Source organism: Ambystoma mexicanum, chromosome 2p (genome assembly GCF_040938575.1).
Source record: "Ambystoma mexicanum isolate Mex_15411 chromosome 2p, UKY_AmexF1_1, whole genome shotgun sequence".
NCBI lineage: Eukaryota > Metazoa > Chordata > Amphibia > Caudata > Ambystomatidae > Ambystoma > Ambystoma mexicanum.
The window spans coordinates 382,491,672-382,514,621 of record NC_090923.1 but is presented as its reverse complement, the minus strand read 5'-3'; the positions used below and the strand labels follow the sequence as shown (position 1 = coordinate 382,514,621).

At 43.1% G+C, this 22,950-nt stretch overlaps 1 protein-coding gene across 2 annotated transcripts in view; it reads left to right on the top strand.

Moving 5' to 3' along the window:
• PTPRG (protein tyrosine phosphatase receptor type G) overlaps positions 1 to 22,950 on the top strand; it is a 1,528,043-nt gene that overhangs the window by 480,896 nt on the left and 1,024,197 nt on the right. For both annotated transcript variants that reach the window (XM_069643751.1, XM_069643750.1), the window contains exon 4: positions 1,338 to 1,486. In XM_069643751.1, the coding sequence (XP_069499852.1) occupies positions 1,338 to 1,486 (149 nt within the window). The remainder of the gene's footprint in view (positions 1 to 1,337; positions 1,487 to 22,950) is intronic.

Genomic DNA, 22,950 nt, shown 5'->3' with positions numbered 1-22,950 from the left:
ATAAATTAGTTTTCAAAAATTGATTAGCAGATTTTACTAATTGAATTTTTTTTTATTGGCAAATGAACTAATTTGATATGGAATTTTGTTCTAATATTGAATGTCATGAATTGTACCCCAAGAAATAGAATTAGCAAGAATACATAGTGAGTGTGCATGTTGAGAGTGCTAAGGTGTGAGAGGTAGGATGCAAGAGTGAGAACTATGGTGTGAGAACGAGAACCATGGCTGTGGTGCAGAATACATTGACCAGGGCAAGCAAACAAATCCTGGCCTGGCCTCTTGTAGGTGCAGCCCCTCAAGGGGCTAATAACTCATAAGTTGCTGCCGCGAGTTTAGTGCAAAATCACCAATGCCTGCAACCCAACCTGCCACCCCTCCCACCTGGTCCCTGTGATAGTTAACACCACTAGCAAGGCTTCTCACTAAGGAAGGTGTGGAGGTGGCCTTGGCCTCTACCCTGTGCTGCAGCCCTCCCTGATACCAGGCATCAGGAAGGCTGCAATGAGGTTGTTAGATGTGTGTGTAGTGCATCAAACTTGAAGCCACAATGGTGGTGCTTCAACAGGTGACCAGAAGGTATAATGTGCAAGACTTCTACGAGTTGTTAAATGATGCTGACACCAACGATACAGAGATATCTCTGTAGGCACTCAGTAAATCTCCTGAAACAGTCATCAAGTCGGAACAGGATTATGGCATACACCACATGGCCTGGTTGAAAGTCAGAAGGGACCAGATCCTTTGAAATTGTTTGTGGTAGGCCTGTCTCTCTTGACCTTCTTGCAGCGACCATGTGCCGGCCACAAAACAAAGCATTTATCATTATCACAGACGGTGCGGGAGCAGTGCAAAGTAGCAGAGTGATGATGGGCTCATCATTCATTTAACACAATTTAAGATTTTTCGAATATTAAATCTGAAGTAGTTCTTTTGCAGCACCTGCCGTAATAACGCAGCCTGCTGCTTGTAGAAGAGGCCTTCTACGAGCAGCAGGCTGCGTTATTCCGGCGGGTGCTGGGTGTAAGTGTCTGATGATAATATTTCTCCTGCCCATTCGGGCAGGAGGAATATTATTCTCAGCAACTTGCTCACACCCAGGACCCGCAATAGTAACGAAGCTTGCTTATCGCAGAAGGCCTTTTGAAAGGCCCTCTAAGGATGATTGCATTCAACAATGCAATAATTGATCCCTTTTTGCAAAAGTCTTGTACATTGTTGAAACTGTCTACTTTTCGAGTATGTTTTGATACGATTTTTTAAAAGTTGAATGTATGTAAATGTTAACAATACCATGGGTGTTCTTAATGCACACTTTGCTTTTTTCTGTTTCCTAGTTGCTATCCTTTTGAAGGATGAGTATTTTATCAGCGGTGCTGGCTTGCCAGGACGATTTAAGGCTGAAAAAGTGGAGTTCCATTGGGGCCAAAGTAATGCATCAGCAGGATCTGAGCACAGCATTAATGGAAAGAGGTACCCAGTAGAGGTAAGAACATGAATCTATAAATATCACATTTGTGAGCCTGTGATGAAAAAACTATATATTTTTTCAACTACGATTGACATGAGTCGGATGTTTTTTGTGAGTTTACAGTAGTTCCCTTAGAGCCTAGTGAAGTACAAGAACATATAATCATGAAAGTTTGCTATTGCTTCTGCTAGCTCGTAACATTTTTAATCTAGAAGCAATATCGCCTTTTGTCATAATGTGCTATTGGATTTCGGTTTTTAACCACAGTGCAGATCTTTCTTGAAAGGATAAGCTGGATGTCTCTGCCATGTTGTCGTCACAAAAATGGAAGTACAGCTAATATTGGCCTTCCATTCCTGTCTCCATGCACATTGAGGTCATTAAGAATATAATGGAACATGCAGTTGGCCAGATTCTGCACTTCACCCTGAGGCTGCGTTGCCAGCGGCTCCGAGACACGCAGAGGTGTCATATCCATTATTTCTCAGAGACTTGTTCAAACCTATAATTTGAACTATTTGTTTATGTACGTTGAATGAATCCCTTTTTTATTTTTGACATTTGGGCGAAACCCCTGATTAGATTTTGTGTGTTGCAATCGCGGTGTAGCCACCACTATACCCATTTTCTTGACGCACTGTGATATACTTGGAATAATCGTGCACAGGCTGGCACAAGTGCTCAGAACTTAATAGTGGGGTTCATTTGAAGGATTGGGAGGTATGATTCCAACCTTGAGAAGATGAAGGCTTTGATAATCCTGGTCATATTGTGTGATTCTTCTGTATTCAAATCATGCGTTCTAAAAGTCGGAGAATGCTAAAGGGGTTTGTATGAAAATGAAAACCTTCTGAATAATGCACCTGTAATAAATAAGGACATTAAGGGACACACTACTCATTTGCATAACCACATAGCAAAGCACTGGAGGTGATGTAGAGGAGATTTCAAGCTAATTGCCTGTGCATGAAGCATAAGAGAAATTGAATTCGGCATCTTTTGAAAAATATATCCATGCAGCTTTAGATCTATTCTACCATCATTTCAAATGTTATTGTGGTCATCCGATACTGTGCTCTAGGACAAAGCATATCATCTCTGGGAGCAAGTGAACCTGAGCATTTCAATTTTATGAGATGAAATCTGTGATGGCCATAAATAATTTGATTTGATTCACTTGATTATGATTGCCCTACCCAATGTAATTTGCAGTTAATTTAATCTCTAATTAGATCATTTTTACTGCAGGGCAGAAGTATAGAAATTGAGTTTTCTAGAATCGTGTAATTGCTGCTGACTTTTATTACATATGTTTAACTCTTCTACCAGCAAGTCAATTCCAACTCCATCTACCTGTTTAGTCGGATGGGGCACTCCCACTGTCCACTATAGTGAAATTGAACACAAAGTTTACTGTTTTGCCAAATTGGGGGATGGCCAGCATTCTACGAAAGCAGTCGCCCAATGTGCAATTTTACTTGATTATATTTTTTCTCATGCATGCATTGGTATGTCGTGAGAAAACTGCATATCCCCTGTGTGGTGTCCATTATAAATCTTAGTACAAACATTCACACACAAAATGGACGTTCCGATAGCTGTACAGCACATAGTGTTGCCTCCTACAGTTTGCTTCTTCTTGGAAAAACTGAATAATGTAAACATTTTTGAAATTACAAGTTTCAATGCACATACTGTAGTCCATACATTTCTTCATTGCTGGCATTGTAGATATGTAATAGTTGAGGCATTTATGACACCAGTCACTTCTCTTTCATTGTTTTGTGGTCGGGGAACTGACAATGCTTCTTGGCTGACATTTAGATAAGTTTAACGCCTACATCTTATTAGGCCTGTTCTTTAACAGTGTGTTTACAAAATGTTCCTAAATCAAAATGTGGGTGTTGTACTATTTATTTGCAAATGAATATTGTGTCGGCAATCTGCACAGCACAGTTCAAACTGCTTTGTAATTAACCCTGGCTTAATTCCTGGTGGCAGAGGCAGTACATGAACACACGGCTGGATCAGAGATGTACACACAATTCTGTGAATATACAATCTATTGTTTCCGGGATTGTTGAGATTTTATTGTGGAAAAGCTTAAGTTCAAGAATATCAATAAGGTAACTTAAAATCAAAATGCTGAATAGATATTTTTTTTTGTTTCTAAAAAAAATGTAACAATACAAACAAACTTGCAGTACAGTTAACATTATTACAATATTGTATTTCTTTAATAATATATACTGCTCCCTCTACCCACCCCCCTCCCGAGCCTATTCTTCCACACCTTCTGTTCCTGCGCCTTGCAGGTGGAGTCCTTCATCCGAATTCTCTACTGGGTCGCGATCACTCGACCCATCATGCGTGGGCCCAAATATCATAGCTACTAGATGCTTCCAAGCTATCAAGGTTTCTGCTTCCTCCTCCCCACCCGAGTTACTTGCCTCCTGCCATACTGCAGTTTCAGCTTCTGACCACTTTTGTAGATCTTTCCACCACACTTCTACTATCGGACCATGGCATGCCTTCCAGTTCATAGCAACTCTACGTTTCGCAAGTATGTACGCCAGGTCTTTAAGTTTACTGACGTGCTTAAATTTGCGTGGTCTGGGGAACCCTCCTATCAGGCACGCCCACGTCGATTCTATCGTTAGCTTAACCCCTTTTGTGTTCAGCCTATCCGCCACTCCCCTCCAGAAACTTTCAGTCACTGGGCACGCCCAGAACATGTGCACCATCCCAGCATTATTCTCGTTACATTTAGGGCATGCTTGCTGCCGTGCATTCGCAAATTTAGCTATTGTTTTGGGTGTCATGGAAGCTCTGTGGGTGATATACAACTATCTGCTGCAACCTGGCATTTCTTGACACCTTGTGATATCTTTGGGCTCTCTCCCACATCCCATCTGTCATAGGGGTGCCCACCTCTTCTTCCCATTCTTGTCGTAATCGCATTGGTTCTTTCCCCACTTTGGACATAACCATCTCATATAGTCTGGATATCTCATGTCCTCCCTCTGCTATGTCGTATATAACCTCTAAGGTGGCATCCGGTTGGCCTTCCAGTATTCTCTGACCACGTTTCTGTAACCCGCCACACAACCCTGTGGTATGAAATATACTGTCCCCTGTGTAATTCGATTTCCTCTACCAAAGTCTCAAAACCTATAATCTTCCCATCTTGCCATACATCACCCAGCGTTGCTATCCCAACTGGTTCCCAGTGCTTCCTGACAGTTTTCATTAGTTGGGCGTCTTTTCCCACCAGTGCCACGAGTGGCACCTGCGGGGAGCATGGGGAAGGGCTCTCCATTACGTGACGGGGACTGTGCCATATGTCCCATCCCAGCAACATCATTTTTGGGCACTCTTTTATATTCTTTCTGGGCAGCCACATTTCTTGTAGAAAAAACGGTGCACTTTCTGATCTAAACAGCCTAGATTCTGAGGTTGTTTCTTCCGATAACCATTTTGCTACATGTTGCAATTGACTCGCTAAGTAATAGACCTCGTAGTTTGGCAGTTTTATCCCTCTTTTCTCATGCGTATTCTGTATCTTCCAGAGGGCTATTCTATTTCTAGTCCCACTCCATAGGAAATCTCTACATATGCTATATAATCGGGCAAAGAATCATTTTGGGATCAGATGCGGTATATTATTAAAGTAATGCAATAGTCTCGGCAAGACCACCATTTTTAACATTGCCCCTCTTCCCATCATCGCCAAAGGAAGCTTCGCCCAGAGCTTCATGCTACTCTAGATACCTTTGACCGCCCTCTGTGTTGTGCAGGTGCTCTGTCTCCACCGTATGGTAGATGTCTATTCCAAGGTACCTAAATGTGTCCACATCCCACAGTATTGGCAATACCGGTAAGTGCTCTAGCGGGGTCCCCTTATATCTGCCCAGCGGGAACACGCATGACGTTTTAGAATGTACTGCTATGCCGGACAGGAGCGCAAATTGTTTCATCACCTCCAGCACATATTGGAGGTTTTCTTCAGGGTATTTCAAGTACAACAGTATGTCTTCTGCATACAGGGAAATTAAATGTGGCTCTGCTTTAATGGTGATGCCTATCACATTGTACTGTTGTCTAAGGTATATTGCTAGTGGCTCTAGAGCTAAAATATATAACATTGGGGACCATGGGCAGCCCTGTCTAGTGCTCCTGCTAAACTGCTACCTCTCCGAGATTATCGCTCCTGTTTTCACCTTGGCTAGAGGCGCTATATAACAATTGGACCCATCTAAGGTACCCCAGCCCTATCCCATAGCTGGTCAAGGCAGCCATCATCCAGGGCCATTTTACTGAATCAAAAGCTTTTACTGCGTCCAGTAATGCAATTGCCATCGCTCCCTCTTCTTCATTCTCATACTCAATGACTCGATGGAGCTGCCTATGGTTATTCGTAATATTCCTGCCTGGGACGTACCCAGTCTGGTCAGTGTTTGAGTTTGGTGATATTTCTTCTCATCCACTGTGAGTATTTTGCTATGCTGATTTAGCATTGACAATGGTCTATATGATCCACAATCCTTGGCCGGCTTATTAGGTTTCGGGAGTGGTATAACTATCGCCTCTCGCAGGGACTCTGGGAGCCTACCCTTGTTGCACGCCTCATTTAGCTTTGCCAACAGCAGGGGAAGCACCTCGTCTTTATAATTTTTGTAAAATTTGCTCGGGTGTCCATTGGCTCCCGGGGTCTTGTTTGTGGGTAGCTGCACCACTACCTCCTCCAATTCTTCCAGGGTGATTGGGGCGTCTAGCTCTTCTCATTCTTCCGAACTAATCTGTGGCAGACCTATGTCTTCTAGCATTTCATTTATTCTTCCATGATCACTCCCCACTAGATCGTCATATAGGGTTCGGTAGTATTCTACAAATTCTTGATTTTTTTAAAAAAACATTTGTATTCGTTTTTCCAAACAAACAATACAAAACAAACATGCAGTGCATTTATCAACAATCCAATTGAACATTACGTAATTCTAAACACTGCTCCCCTTATCCCACCCCCCATTCCGAGCCTATTGCTTCCCACCTTCCGTTCCTGCATCTTGTGGTAGGGTCTCCCCTTCCATGGGTTCCGCCGGGTCTTGTATTGACCCAAACAACTCCACTATTAATAATTTCCAAGCCATCAGGGACTCTGTCTCCTCCCCCCCCGCGCTGTTCGCTTCTTGCCATTCCATGGTTTCTGCCTCCGCCCATTTCTGCAAGTCTTTCCACCACACCTCCACTCATGGTCTGTGGCATGTGTTCCACCCCATAGCAATTCTCCTCTTTGCAACACATATGCTAGATCTTTCAGTTTACTCACTTGTTGAGTTTCTGCGATCTAGTGAACCCCCCTAACAAACAGGCCCATACTGTATCCACCACTATCTTAACCCTCTTCTCCGCTAGTTTTTGTGCCACTTTGCTCCAGAAGCACTCAATAACCGGGCATGAACAAAACATGTGCACCATACCCGCCTTCTCCTCATCACATTTAGGGCATGCTTGCCATCCTGCATTTGCAAACTTAGATATCCTCTGGGGTGTCATATACACCCTATGTGTAATATACAGTTGTATCTGCTTTAATCTCGCATTCCTCGATACCTTCTTATGGTACCCCTGAACTCGTTCCCACATCCCATCTTCCATCGGGGCACCTACTTCCGCTTCCCAGTCTTGTCTCATTTGTGTTACCTCCTTCCCAACCTTAGACATCATCATCTCGTAGATTCTGGATATCTCATGTCCTACCTCCTTTATATCGTATATTATATCTATGGTGGCGTCTGGTTCTTCGCCCCATACAATTTCGGGCCATGTTCTCTTAATTCTCTGCACCATTCTATGATACGTAATATACTGGCCTGTGTGTAACCCAGTTTCCTCACCCAACACCTCAAAATCTATGATGGAGCCCTCTCGCCAGATGTCCCCCATCGTTGCCAACCCAACCGCTTCCCAGTGATTCCTGATTATCATCCTTAGCTGCATATTTCCCCCTGTTAGTGCAACTAATGGTATCTGCGGGGAATATGGGGATGGGCTCTCCATCTGGCATGCCCTATGCCACATCTTCCATCCAAGTACCATCATCTTGGGGCGCCCTTCCATTTCTGTCTTGGACAGCCACATCATCTCTTTCAGGTAAAATGGGGCACAGCATTTCCAAACAACCTGGATTCGGAGGTCACTTCATCCGAAAGCCACTTGGCAACATACTGCAGTTGGCTGGCTACATAATAGACCTCATAATTAGGCAGTTTTATCCCCCCTTTCTCATAAAATTTCTGTAGCTTCCATAGTGCCACTCTGTTTCGCATGCCATGCCACAGGAAATCCCTACACATGCTGTTCAGTTGGATGAAAAACTTCTTGGGTATCAAATGTGGTATATTCCCAAAAAGTGCAGGAGCCTATGTAGGACCACCATCTTTAGCATTGCCCCCGTCCCATCATTGCCAAGGGCAACTTCTCCCAGAATCTCATGCATTTTTAAACATTTGTTAACGGCTACTTCTGTGTTGTGCCTATGCTCCTCTTCCGCTGTATGGTATACATCTACTCCCAAGTAACGAAATGTGCTAATCGCCCATGGTACTTGTAACACCAGTAACTGTTCCTTTAGAATCCCTTTATATCCCCCCAGTGGAAACATGCTGGACTTCTGGGGGTTCACCGCTATCCCAGACAACCCCGCATATCTCTCCATTACTTCTAAATTATACTGGAGTTTTCTTCCGGGGGCCGCAAGTACAGCAGCATATCATCCGCATATAGGGAGATCAGATGCCGTTCACCTCCCACCTCGATGCCTATGATGTCATATTGTTGTCTCAAGTATATTGCTAGGGGTTCGAGAGCCAATATGCGGAGCATTGGAGACCACGGACATCCTTGTCTGGTGCCTCTCTGAAGCTGCCATCTTTCCGATATCACTGCTCCACTTTTAACTCTAGCCAGCGGTTCACTGTATAGCATTTTCGCCCAACGTATATATCCAGGCCCCATCCCATAGCCCGCCAGAGACGCCAACAGCCATGGCCACCTGACCGAATCAAAGGCTTTTATTGCGTCCAAAGATACAATTGCCATTTCACCCTCGTTCTCACCCCCAAACTCAATGACCCGTTGGAGTCGCCTGTGATTATGGGATATATTCCTATTTGGGACATAACCGGTCTGATCAGGGTGTATCAGTTTAACAATAACCCGTTTCAGTCTATTCGCCAAAAAAGCCATCAATATCTTGCTATCTTGGTTCAACATCGACAAGGGTCTATAGGAAATGCAGCTGTGCCCTGGCTTGTTCAGTTTGGGAAGCAGTATTCTAATCGCTTCTCTAAGTGACTCTGGCAATCTTTCCAGCTCAAATGCTTCGTTCAGCATTTCTAGCAATGGGGGGGAAGCACCTTCTTTATAGACTTTATAAAATTCACTTGGGAGTCCATCAGCTCCAGTGGTCTTACTAGTGGGCAACTGTCTCGCCACCTCTTCCAGCTCCTCCAGTGTAATCTGTGCACCCAACTCCTTTTTCCTCCGCACTTATCTTTGGCAATCCTATATCCTCCAATATTTCCAATATCACCTCGCGACTACTCTCCCCATCATCTCCATATAGTTCCCTATAATAGTCTGCAAACTCCTGATTCATTCCCTCCTGGGTGTCAGAGACGCTACCGCATTGCCTTGTTATTATTCTAATCGTGGGTCTAGGGGTTTCGCTCTTATATAACCACGCCAAAAGTCTTCCTGGTTTATCCCCTCCCACGTGCTGTTTCTCTATATATTTCTTATAGTTGAGGTTACAGTCTTTCCCAATGTACCGCGCGTTTCTGCTGCAGCCCGAGTATCTGTTCCAGTTCTTCCTCAATGGTATTTCCTCCTTTCAATGCCTTTTCCAGTTCCCCTTCTGTCACCTGTAGGTCAGCCAGGATCCCCTTTTTCAGACCCTTAGATTTTGCTATGGCCACCCCCCGCATCACAACCTTAAAAGTTTCCCACAGTGTGCCCGCCGAGTCCACACTGCCGGTATTCGTCTCAAAATAGGCTATAATTCCCTCCCTCATATCCTTCCTAAAAAAGGGCTCTCTGTGTTTCAGCTCGGAGGCGTCACGTTGGGATCCTTGCTCTTCTGGGGCAGTATTGCCATTCGAGGATCAAGGGCCTACAAATTCTTGATTAACTGCTTCTTGGGTGTCCGCCGTACTCCCATCATCTCTCGCAATTGTCCTGATTGTAGGTCTGGGGGTTTCATTTTTATAGAGCCATGCCAGCATTCTTCCTGGTTTATCCCCTCCCGCATGCACAAATGCGGAATAGATCATCCTATGCCCATTGTGGCCGCTGTAAAACTGCTTTGAAACAATCCTTGACGGTCAGATAGCACAGCAAGTAGAGCGCTCGCTTTCACATCCGTGCAGAGCTTGCTGAGACAGGTTCGAATCCTAGCAGGGCCAAACTCAGCCTTTCATCTTTCCCAGGTCGATACATGAGCACCACACACCGTGGGAAATAAGCAGCACTCGAATACCTGAGGGTTCGTAGCGCTATAAAAATGCACACAAACAAAAAACTTATTTCCACCTGCAACGTTTGGGCAATAATGCGTTTAACATGTGCAAAGTTCCTTTAGCAAAGGATTATTATTTACAACCATTTTCACAAACCGATTGTTCAATATTTGAAGCTAGACAGAAGCACAGGGCGATACAGAATGAACATGTGTTCATAGATACGTGTTTGACTTTGTCCTGATCTTCCTGGATGGGTTTTCATTTGGTAAGGGTGGGGTAGCCTAGGTGGGCAGCCTTGTCCCCCCATGTGTTTAATCTGCAAATAATCGGTTTGCCAAGTATGTGTGGTCTATGCATCCTTATGCCTGCGGACGTGTCTCATCCTGTAGTGACCTAGTCTTAAAGGATGTCCCATGAAGGGGTGGATGCCGTTCTTTTCGAAAATTGAACACCATAACAGCATTTAGTTGTTGGTTCATGCTTGACCGTGGGTGCCTCTGATTTCCTTGCTATGCTTGGGACTCATTTTCCATAATCTGGTTAATCCTTCAGATTTAATTTAGACTTCTTTCTTTTATTCCACATGTGGTAAATTCAGACATGTTTTTTCTTTAAAAGCTAATAAAGGTTTAGCTGTAGGTCTAGTCTCCAGTCATTGCCTGCCCTTTTAAATCCACTGTTGCTCCTCAAAATACCACCCTTATATTTGTGTACACTTATATGATGCCAGTGGGGTCCTTGCGGCACCACCCCATGTGAAGTACAGCGGGCGTTGTAGTGACTGCAGCATTTATCGCGTTCACTCCTTAACACCAGTCCCGCAGAGTTGAGTGCTTTGTCTCCACTCAAACATTACTCCTGCCTCCCCCAGTCCGTGCCCTCATCCATCAAAATCACCAGCAAGCGTCACAGGCCGGAGAGTAGTTTATCAAGGCCTCCATGACCTTGCATACATTATGCACATGCTCCAGGCACAAAGCATCATGGGCTCTGTAGTCCAAAGCGGTTTGGGGTCCCAACACCACACCTCCAGGGCGTAATAGCCCATCTGTTGTGACTTCGGCCACAGCACCTCCTTACCACACTCCAGCTCCCTATTAACTCACACGCCATGTGTCAGAATTAAAAAATGTGATCTTTACATTGACATCAGTCTGTGTTTCCCTTCAAGGGAAGTGCTTTCTTTCAGCTGAGACATTTGTCCTAAATCACCCTTTATGTAAAATCTGCTGAGGTTTGGAGCCCTCATAAATATCAGCCCTCATTAAGCCAACTGCCTACATGCAACATACCTAGTACACGCTCAAATTAAAGAAATGAAATGTGGCTGCCATGCCTCGAGAGGAGACCAATCCACTGGCTAAATAGTGGGAGCCATATTCTCAAGAAACAGAATTTTGTTTGGTTTTTCAATTTTTAATTCTCTTTGGATAATGAAAATATATGCTTTTTGCTTATAATGCTATTTGGGTATGCTTTTTTTTGCAGTGCAGCCATCAGATCATGGCATAATATCTTACAGAACAATAGGGGGAGGGGGTAGATGACAGCCCGAAAGTCTGCAAGGTGCATAGCTCATTACCACTCAAACCTCAGAACATTTATCGATTGCTGTAAAACATCACGCACATTACTTTAGAAGTGATTCCATGAGACCATGGCATGCACAGGCATTGTCCATCAAATTAAAAAAAATAGGGCTCGATTTCGATAAACATTATCACACCAACCTCATTATACCATAATTCAATCATCATTCGGATTTACATGAAGAAAAATGTAACATTAAAATAGATGACCAGTGTGTCGGTCTGGAACAAGCTTCCTCATTCAAATCGATGCACCATGTGTATTTCATGATATGATCTTACCTATTTTTCTCATCTGTCAATCCAGGCATCTTCAATTCTGGCACTATAGTGAAGAGGGAGTCTGGATCCTGACACTCCCCATCCCCGTCAAGTTCATGACCAGACAGAAGCTCAGAAAACACTGCAATCACCCATTCTATTTCGGACAAATCCCAAGTGCACCAATGATTGACAAATACGTTGAGAGGTATCCCCTCAGCCAGCCATACAGACGATCGATCCATGTGTGGATGAAGAGCCGCAGGCCATGGTCTGAGACACCTATATGGATAGCATGGACTAAAGTGCCAAGAAGCCATGTTGCTGACGTTAGTGACACCACGACATAGCAGCGTTGGACAGGAAGCACACGGACCATCCGCACTTCGGGACACAAACACACACTCAAATACATGAACACGAGCGTACAGTTGCTTGTATTATTTTTGCCACTAGTCAAATGCAGAAACCGCAAAGCACAAGAGATCCTGAGCAAATCTTGCAGATGCTTAAAGACAAATTACTCTATGGGATTGCAGGAGCACTTATGGGACCTGGCAGAGCCAAGTGTAGCTAACCTATGGAGAATATAGTGTAGCGTGGACAGTTTAGAAACTGCATTATAAGGTTTAGGAAAATTACAGCAGGCCTCAGACCACTGAGCAAGGGACACATCTGGCTGATTCAGGCCGGACAGAGATTAAATGTGTGAAAAAGGATCTGCACTGAAGGTCGAGATACGGATGACATTCCAATCCCCAGACAAATGGACCAGCTGCAGAAAAGGAAGATAAATGCCAATAATTCGGAGCAGCAGATCTCAATTACGTGGGAATACAGCAAACGCAGATAATGGATCACCAGTGATTGGTGGTGAGAAAGGCAAGCTGATGCCAGACACGGACTGCAACAAGTGTTGTGCCGAGCTGTGCCGAGCAGGAGAATATTCTCATAAGGCAAAGGTGGTGCAGACAAGTTACAATACAGACACACAATCATTCTCATCGCCTTGAAAAGGTACACAGTGAGCTGAGAACCATGTCGGGTCCCAGCCCTGAGGACGTCGGCTCTAGCCAATCCGTCTAGTACCCTAGGGGTAGGTAGCAATGGGCAAGAACCAATGGTTAGTATGTTACAGATAGATTGGGGATCAAACAGGTCAGCCACCTGACATGGAAGAGCCAGTAGAATAAAATATGTACCCATATAGGTTATGCTCCTGACGGCCAATCTCTTGCTGCAGTAGGTTTCTGGAGAGAGGCCCAAGTAATTACGGAGCAGTGACGCATTTGTTAGACAAAAGTGGCCTGCGCCCCATTACCTGTGTGACATGCTGGAATTTTTTGGAGTTCTTGTATCAATCCCTGATGGTTTTTGCTGTAATAAACCGTAGTTTGAACTTGCCATTAACTGAGTCCTCTGTGTATTCTAGGGGAGGGTGTTGGGCCCTCCCAAGTCTGCCGACTTCCAGTATCGCTCTGGCATACTTGGGAGTTCTCCCCAACAATAGACCCAAATGCTAATTCACCAAAATAAGATATAGTAGCATCAAAGAAAGAGAAATTGTGAATCAACATGGCAAACTGTGAAATAATAATTTTACATCTTTAAGTAATGTATTTGTACAAAAGCAATTAAAGTCTTGAGCATCATTCAAGACATTTGGATGTATTCTATGGACATAAATCCACCTTTTCCCTTTATGTCCTAGCTGATGTCCTTGCATAATCCCCACCCCTTAAGTGTGGAAGAACAATCTGATTCTGTATTTAAATAACTACTACATTTGGATACTTCTGTGTATGAACATCTGATTCCTGCGGTTACTACCTGAGCTTTACCTCCTGACTTGAAATATGAGGCCATACCGACATTTTTAAATTAATGCAACTGAAGATCCATATGTAGAAAGTATTTTAATGTGCTTGCCAGTGAGAGGGAATATCATTGTCCGACTTAAGGTGACAGGATTTTTTGAGCTGCAGGGTAGGTGTAAGGGAGGTTTTGAGCTGCAGGGTAGGTGTTGGGGAGGGCGCAATATTTGTCTCTATTGGAATCCAAAAGTGGGTGAACTGTTAAAATATTCATAGTACCAAACATTAGATTATTTACATTAAATTACCTTTTTCAAACAAGCCAACAACTTAACACTATTATAGCGAGGGTCACAATCTCAGTACTCAACCAGAGGAAATGGACATGCAGCATCTTTGTTTGTACATGTCCGGTGCTGCAACTGTGAGTGCCAGTAATGGAGCAAAATAGTGTGTAGCACAGAGCCCTTCATGCTTAGTTCTCAAACAATCACATTCCACTGGATGCCAACAAACATATTCCAGGCCAAACACTTTTTTGGTCTGTACAAACGTGCCAAAATGCCTGAACACTTGGCCTCACCAGCTAAGTCTATGGTATGCGATTTCCAGCCTCAGGGTATTTCCTAACTAAGGACAAACCTCGTTAGTCCAGCTTATGTTTCTGCCTGGAGTGGACAGAAACTGTTGTTGTGAACAACACTGCTGATGGCAACTCATGGCCACCCGTGAAGCAATACCACATTTGAAAGTATATTTGCTTCCAAAGAAATCGGGTCAACCACCTCCATCCCAACATGTATGTTGTAATGATTGTCTGCCTTACCATGTTGGCTAGCTTTTCCCTGCTCACTGCAAACCATGACTGAAACCAGGTGTACCATCTGTCTAGTTCCACTTAATGCCAGAAATTAAGTTGTTTTTTTTATTTGCCAATAAGTTATATAGTCCATTTTACAGGTCCATCACAAAGATTAAACTTTGTCAAGATTTAGTGTCGCCACTTTTTCCTCATCAAATTAAAAGCCTTCTCTGAATCTAGTGTTACAATTGCTTTATCCATCCCATCTCTGCTTCCACAAGGTGAAGTCGGAGCAAGCCTTTGGTTGTGTTTCCTTCAATGGTCCTTCCCAATTTATCTTGCTCTGTGAATCCTGCCATCTGCTTCCCCATCCATTTTCCATTGCTTCACCTTCAGGAGGCACATAGAGTAAATTACTGCTTTTGATGAAGCCGTAATGAGCACCTCTCTGGCAGAGGTTTGCCAAGCCTTGCCTTATTAAATCATGTATTGGGTCCACACTTCCACTCCCAGCTCTTCATGCATCTCAGGAGTTGTGCTACTCCGTCCACTTTACCCCAGCAATGCCCATTTGAATTTCATACTACCATGTTTTGTTTGTTATATTTGGTCACCTGTCTGACCTATGATGCACTGTTGTGCATGGTTCATTAACAATTGCTGTGATGTATAGGAGTCCAGACCACAGTCTGACCCACGTTGCCCATTTCTGTATATACTTAAGGCAATTATCCGGTATTTCTGAAATACCTTTTGCGGTCTAGAAGGATTTTTTCTGCAACTATCCCCCTCCATAATGACAAGTCATTGAAGACTCAGATATGGTATTTCAGCACCACTTGCAGGTGGGAACCCAGCTTGTCATCAAGGACATTACCAGATTGAAGTTGAGTGGTCGCAACATTTGTCAATTATTTTGGCTATTGGGGCGATAGCAAGTTTTGTGCAGTCAAAGCTTCTTTTTTGTTTTTGCAGATTTATTTATTTATATTTATATAGCGCGCAAGAAGCCCAGGGGCATTGAGGCGCTGTTACTTGCAATAACTTAGTTACATGGTACAGGCATGAAAGCGATTGTTAACACATTATGAATACTACAAGATATCATACTGTTACAGATATTGCATTGGGACGTATATTACAACATATATGATAAGTATTCGTGCTGGTGTGTCGGGTCTTATGTGAAGAGGGTAGTTTTCAGAGTTTTGCGGAAGGTGGTGAGGGAGGCCTCCCCTCGGATAGTGGGAGGTAGGGCATTCCAGTGAGTGGGCGCGAGATAGGGGAAGCTGGATCCGCCCGCTTTTACTCTTTTTACTAGTGGCACCGAGAGCATGTTGGTGTACGGTGATCTGGTTGGCCTGGTAGTGGAGACGGGGTGGATCCTTTGAGAGAGGTATGCTGGAGCAGTGAGGTGAATGCACTTGTGGGTCAGTGTCAGGGCTTTGATGGTTGATTGAAACCACCTTGTTGTCATATAGGGTGGTAAAGGTGGCATTTGGTTAAGAGTAGAGGAGTTCACCCTTCAAGGAGGAAGGACCAAGCGCAAGACGGAGAGTTTAGGTTTAGGTTTGTGGATTGCTTCAATGTTGTATTGTAGATCCATCTTTGAGAATGGAACGGTAGTGATGGAAGCGAGTTGGGCATTTTACCAGAGTGGCATGTATGGAAAACTGGGGGAGTTATTGAAGTTCTGTTTTTTTCCCTGTGTAGTACTCTACTCCTCACTTTCACATTTCAGAATCTCCATGGTATGTGGGTAAGGCCTGATTTACAAAAATGTTTTCAATGGGACTTTCCCATGTTAAAACATTTTTGTGAATCAGGCCCTTAAGTGCTTACAAGGTAATGGCTCAAAATGTAAGGTGTAGTTCTCCACCAGATTTTGTGAGATGAACATTTTCCAGTTTTGTCCAGAGGAAATATGTCCTCTGTTTCTATACCTGTGCAGGGAATAGACTACTGCTGCTTTAATTGTGCAATTCATTTTTAATTATATCTGTGTTTCTGTGCTTTTCCACTCCAGTGTGATTTGTTCTTTTTTCTGGAAACAATGTAAAATGTATTGTTCTTGTGTGATTACCAAACATATAAAAGAAAATATCAGGGAGTGGGGTTCCTTTGATATCTTTCAATGCAAGAAGAAAGAAATTGAGTTTGCTGGTGAAGTCAGAATGTGAAGAATGTGTTCGATATCAGTGGCTACTCGCCACATTCAAAGCATTCCAATTGACTGATTTCTGTTACTGTGCATACTTTGGATTTACCCAGGTGCTCTGTATTCTAGTACTCCTGCTGAAATCCCTGCAGCCTAGCTTAATCTACTCCCCAATTCCATTTGTTCTCCTTGTTCATAGGTGCAGTATGCAATGGTTGATGTACATACACTGTATACTAAATAGACCCCAAATGAGGAAAAGGCTTCCTGATGATCTCACTTTGGTCTCAAAATACACCCCACATGTTTTCTCCATTATTGTGGAAAATACTGAGTTTAGACCAGACCATTCGAAATGATCCTCGTTAATTGCTCGGCACTCATTTCAATACCCATTTTAGAGGGGAGTGGTCCACTGAGTGCACCAGACCTGTCCAAATTCACATTGAAAAGTGATATAATAAAGGAACAGTGTTTGCCTGACTAATATGAATAATACCTTTTCCTGGGCACATCTGTTTCTCTCCAGGATGCAGTTAGCTCACTCTGCGCAAATGTCATCTAAATCTACTGTGATGTAAGATGTCCTCTCTTGTTATGTTTCAAATCCCCACCACGGATTTGCATGTGTTTTCAGTTCCAACATTTTTATTAAGAGGGTAGGGTCTTTGTAAATACTGCCCTATGCATTAGCCAGACCATCCGTAATTAGCACTTCGAGAATTATCCATTTCCCCTGTTTATTTCAGTGATTTCGGTTATTTCAGTGATTTCGGTTTTGAAAGCATTTGAAATGATGTTCTATCCTTATTAAGTTCAAGGGTTTGATTTTCCAGCCAATACCATCAGGTTGTCCTTAAATCCCAGTTTCATATCACTCTGACAAAATAACTGGCCAGAGGTAGTACAATGGAAAGAGTTTTGTTCAGCCGTATGCTCTACCTGGCACTACTACTAATGCAGCAATGATTTGGTCATAAAAGTTGCAACGGCACCCAAATTTAATTGTATACCTTCAACCGTTAACCTAGCATGGGCCAACATGATGCTATACTCGCCAGTGCTAGCGAGTATAGCTGGCTGTTAAAAAGCATCAAGTTATGAGGGCCTGGCCCAACCTCGCAATCTTCTGCCATGCTTTTGTCTTTTGAAATTAGTCTCCTGTGATCTAACACATATTTTAACATTTCACTTTTTTACAATCTGCCTCTTTATTGGAATGTTGATCTGTGGGGTGTTTTAATACTAGTTTGGGGGAATTTTCCACCCACCCCAAATCAGCTCAAACCTTCAAAAGGAGCCGATTACAGTTCCTGGGCTGTTAAGAGCCAAATGTTAATACCATTCATACTTTGTTAAACCCACTATATGTAAAGGGAAATACCGATATATTCAGATTTTACATATCGAATCATGTTTTGTTTATAACTTTCGAAGGAAATGTCAGTCTTATTTATTTTTCATGTTTTATGCGGCGAAAGGCTTAATCAGGTGAATGTAAAATGATTTTTGATATTTAGTTATGTAAATTAGATGAATGCAGATTTTTTGCTGAAATGTTGAACGCCATGGATTCATATATTCCAGTGTCTGTTGGGTAGGCTGGTCTTATGAGATGGAAAATTAACTGATAGTTTCAGTCTAAAACCCAAAAATCTGCAACACACACCACACTTACTGTGCAGAAATTGGACTAGCAACATTGAATTCACCTAAGAGAGAGCAATCTGTCCTGGGAGGCTAGCTCAGCGGCAACATGTTCGCCTTGGAAACAAGACGACACGGAGCAACACAGGTTTGATCCCCGAGTCCGCGGCGCGTTATATATTCCCTATCATGTCATGTCATATCATAACTGATTGGTATTATGATCACATGTGAGGAAGTTGTTTTCTGAAAACCACAATAGTGTAATGTAGACTTATCCAAGATGACATTGCATCAAAGGGGATGGAAACTGAGTTTAGGAAACACTCCCACTAGACTGTTCTCTTCCTTAATCTGCCCAATGAGTATGAAGGGGCTCGTTTACTCTGATGGCACTTTTCGAACATTATGAAATCACATCACTCAAAACTTTAACCTGTCATCGGCCATAAATCCACCTTAGAAATATCCAGTACCCTGCCATTGTCCTGCAAGTACTCTGAATGTAAATACTTTGCAAATATCTTGCAAGTCATTTAAATGTACATTTTGCTTCATGTTCTGCTGTTCCTGATGTATACTGTGTCACTGTAACCTAACATATGCGCCCAGATGCCTTTGGGCCAGGTGCGCTATACAAATAAATAAAATACAAATACAAAATACATACTGAGGCAAATTAGGTTAGAGAAATACCCACCGCTAATGGGAGGAGTATCTGATCTATACAAATTCAAAACCGAAGGTTCTGGCTACTCACATGTGCACTGACTGACTGGGAAGGACTGGCAGACTGACTGAAGGAGAGGCAATCTGGAGAATGGGATGGATTGCTTTCCTTTTGGACCCATTTCTGGATCGCTAGCAGTACTTTGAGAGGACTACCTGGAGTTAAAGCCACATGCCTTCTTCCGTGGAAAAGACAGCAGACCGCCCAACACAGAGCAAAAACAGGCTGTGGTGCGCAGCGAGCCCATACCCAAAATATTGATCTGTAGGATGTTTTAATTGGGCGACAACTAGTTTGGACAACTAGCCTCGTCATCGCCCCAGTGTCAGAAAGCTCTTTGAAGCACAGACCTGGCAGTTTGTTGACCCAGCCTTGCCCGCTTCAGTAATTCCAGCATCTGCCTGGCCCTTGTCAGACTCCAGGTCTCTGAAGGTGTGAATTGCAACCTCCTGGCTGATGGGAAGATAGGATTGAGAGAAGAACACTGCACAGAATCTATTCTTTGTATTTATAAGGCATTGTCGGTGGGCTCAATGGCAAATGGGGTTGTTAATGAGTAGCATTTGCTTTGCTCTGGAAGGCCTGACTTCTGAGAAAAGAAAGTTCCAGGCAGAGTCATAAAGTTTGTAGTTCAGCTGCAAAGCCTGCATTTAAACTGCTCTCATGCGGAAAAGATCCTCTATAATGCAGCTGTTGCTGTTTTATTCACAAATGCAGCCTTTCTTTTGTCCATATCCCCACTATAATTGTCACTTTATGCAAGGCAACATTATATTTTCCTTTCAGTCTGACTCATGGCAACATTTTAGATTTCTGATATATTTGTGCTTCTTTATGCAAAGCAGATTCTCAGTCTTGTAAAGAAAAACAAACCCACAATGTAGGCCCCAATTTGGTTTCTACTCTCCTATGAAATGCTGTGCATTTACATCCCAGATCGGCTGTTTTCCATTTATTAAAAGCTGCTAGAAATTCTGATAACTTGAAGGACTTATTTTCTTGACTTTGTCTGTTACTTTTGATTGATAGTCTTGTTGTAAATGGGATAAGACTGAACATTTCCTCGCACGTGTCTTATTCAGATCCTGTATGAAGGATACAGCTCATAGATTTGTTTTTAAATTTGTCGCTTTTCTTTACTTTCTTTTTGTTGTAGATATCCCTCCATATCCCCTTTCCATTAATGCTTAATGTAAAATTGTTAATATATCTTCAAGAGCAACGGATGCATGCTGCTTCATTAACTTCAACTTAAACACCTAAATTGGCAACTACTATCCCCAACACTGCAGTGTGATTGCTCAGTTAAAGTGCTACTGTTCAAAAGCAACAAGAGACTAGACACCAGTCTCAAAAGATGTGGCCGGTTGTGCGATTAGTGCTATCATAACTTGAACCACCTAATGCTTTATGTACATGTTCAGTTCCCATCCATCGTGCACATTAGCCTTGCAAGTGTCCAGAAATTTCACAGAATCGTCTGTGGTACAGTTGCGTATTTCAATTCCTCACCCATACGGTGCTCTTGTGAACGTTGGAAATGCATTTAAAAAACACATTGTTGCAGTCATAGTTATGTGTGACGTATCGTACATGGTCGCTAGATGGATTTCTGCAGGTTCTCAAAGAACAATCTTTTAGAAAATGCTTCACTACTTTCAAAGGCCTTCATCGATTAGGACATGGGCCAACCCCTTTTCCCTATGACTATTTCTTGGTCATGTTCCCTCTTGCACATAGATATTTCCAGTTAAAGCATTTGAAATGATGTTCTATCCTTATTAAGTTCAAGGGTTTGATTTTCCAGCCAATACCCTCAGGTTCTCCTTAAATCCCAGTTTCATATCACTCTGACAAAATAACTGGCCAGAGGTAGTACAATGGAAAGAGTTTTGTTCAGCCGTATGCTCTACCTGGCACTACTACTAATGCAGCAATGATTTGGTCATAAAAGTTGCAACGGCACCCAAATTTAATTGTATACCTTCAACCGTTAACCTAGCATGGGCCAACATGATGCTATACTCGCCAGTGCTAGCCATCTTAATTATGTTGGGAAGGGGACAGCCCTGTCCCACCCCCCTAAGAACTTTAGAGTGATGTGAGATGCATTCAAAGCCCTCTGAGGGGCCAGGAGGAAGGGGGGGGCAGTGAAAGGACCACCTCCCTATAGAAAGGACCCCACTTCAATATAATCAACCCACATAGTGTAGCTGAAGAGGAATGTGCCCTACAAGGCTGTGATCACAGACCAGCACTTGGTGTGCATGTTATCTCACCCTGGCCAAAGCATGAACCAGCCCATCCCTAGGCGACCACGAGTTATAGCCCATATAACTTACAAAACTTTAATATCCCTGAATTCCATGGCACCAGGTCCCCTTTCACCACCAACCCCAAAGTAACAAATCCTGAAATGTTCAAAGTGGATGGACAGAGCACATCATTGAGCGACAATTGTGTGATTTGTATTGCTGAATACATTATAGTTCAAAACGAGGGTGGAGACCTTGGAGCAAGATGGCACGGAAGGAAGTGAGTGAAATGTGTGTACAAAGGTTAGAGTGCCCCAGAACGTTCTTTGTGCCTGTTTTAAGCCTGCTAGGCGTACAGTATAGTGATAAAATACCGTTATGTCAGGAGTATTGTTAATTATTTTTTACCTTCGACGTGATAAGATGATCACCGCAGCACCCAAGTGATGGAAGATGGACAGACTGGGCTGGAACCAATGACCTGACATCTCTTATGGAGCAGGTGGATCATGTAAAGGCGCATACCAACCCTCCGTGTGTGTTTTTACTGTATGTATTGCATCATATATGATGTTTTCCTTTATAAGCTTCTACTTGTACGGCTTTTTCGGCAGAACGTTCTTAGCAGTTCTTTGCTGTTGCTCTCAGCTGCATGAAGATTAATACTTTATCCTTACAAGATCGACTTGGGCCTTTCTTCCCTAGTGGGTTGTATTCTCTCTGATGTGAGTGTTAAGGGAATTGCCTTCAATTGGTGACCACCCAATGTGATCCCAGTGCCCCCCATGTTTGCGGAGGCTTCCAGGCTGCTACTCCAGAAGGAGCCACGCCCAACTACAGCGACCAGTCCCTAAACAAAGAAGCACATGTTCAGAATGGTCTAGCAGGAGCCATTTTAAGAGAAGTCCTCTCTGCTCTTTGAAGTCGGGCACGGCTCTGAGGAGAGTGCAGGCTGGTGTTGGAACCCTGTGACGGAGGAGTTTGGGTGAGCACGCACATGTGAATAGACACTTGTAAGCAATAACAAGTAGGGGTCAGTTGTATGGGGAAGTATGAGAGGTGTGAGCACATGGAGAGCGAGGTCGTTGATGTGACGTGGGTGAAGTTGGGTTATTTTTTGTTGGTGTTTGTATTATGAAGAGATTATTTCGGTAAGGCATTATAAGGTAAGACCAAAGTAAGGGAAATGTAAGGCAGGGAGCTCCTCCTCGGACGGGAAGGAAAGGTTGTACCACAATAAAGTATATTATTTAAACAAGGAATACAGAAATAAAGTAGTGGTCTCATAATAGAAGGTAAGTAATGGACCTAGATATAAGTGAGGCTAGCGACAATACTTTAACAATTGCCAAACGCAATAAAAACATTTATTTTATTTACACATACAATTTAAAGTGCTTAGTTCAGAACCTATTATCGCAACATAAATACTTTGACATCAAACTCTCCACTTTTATACCTTCATCCACTACAGTATTTCCTCTTTCACAAAAGTGAGACCTCGGTCATCACAAATGAACATAAGACAATCCAATCCATGTTAGTATTGTTCTTTTTGTGTCTTAGTACACATTAAATGTTCATAGAGTAGTTATTCCTTTCTCTTAGAACTACATATGTTTCGGTCGATCTTGGACCCCACTGGGTCCGCTGTTTATCCAACCTTCTTCAGGATCTGAGAACCACCCATCAGGGTTCCCA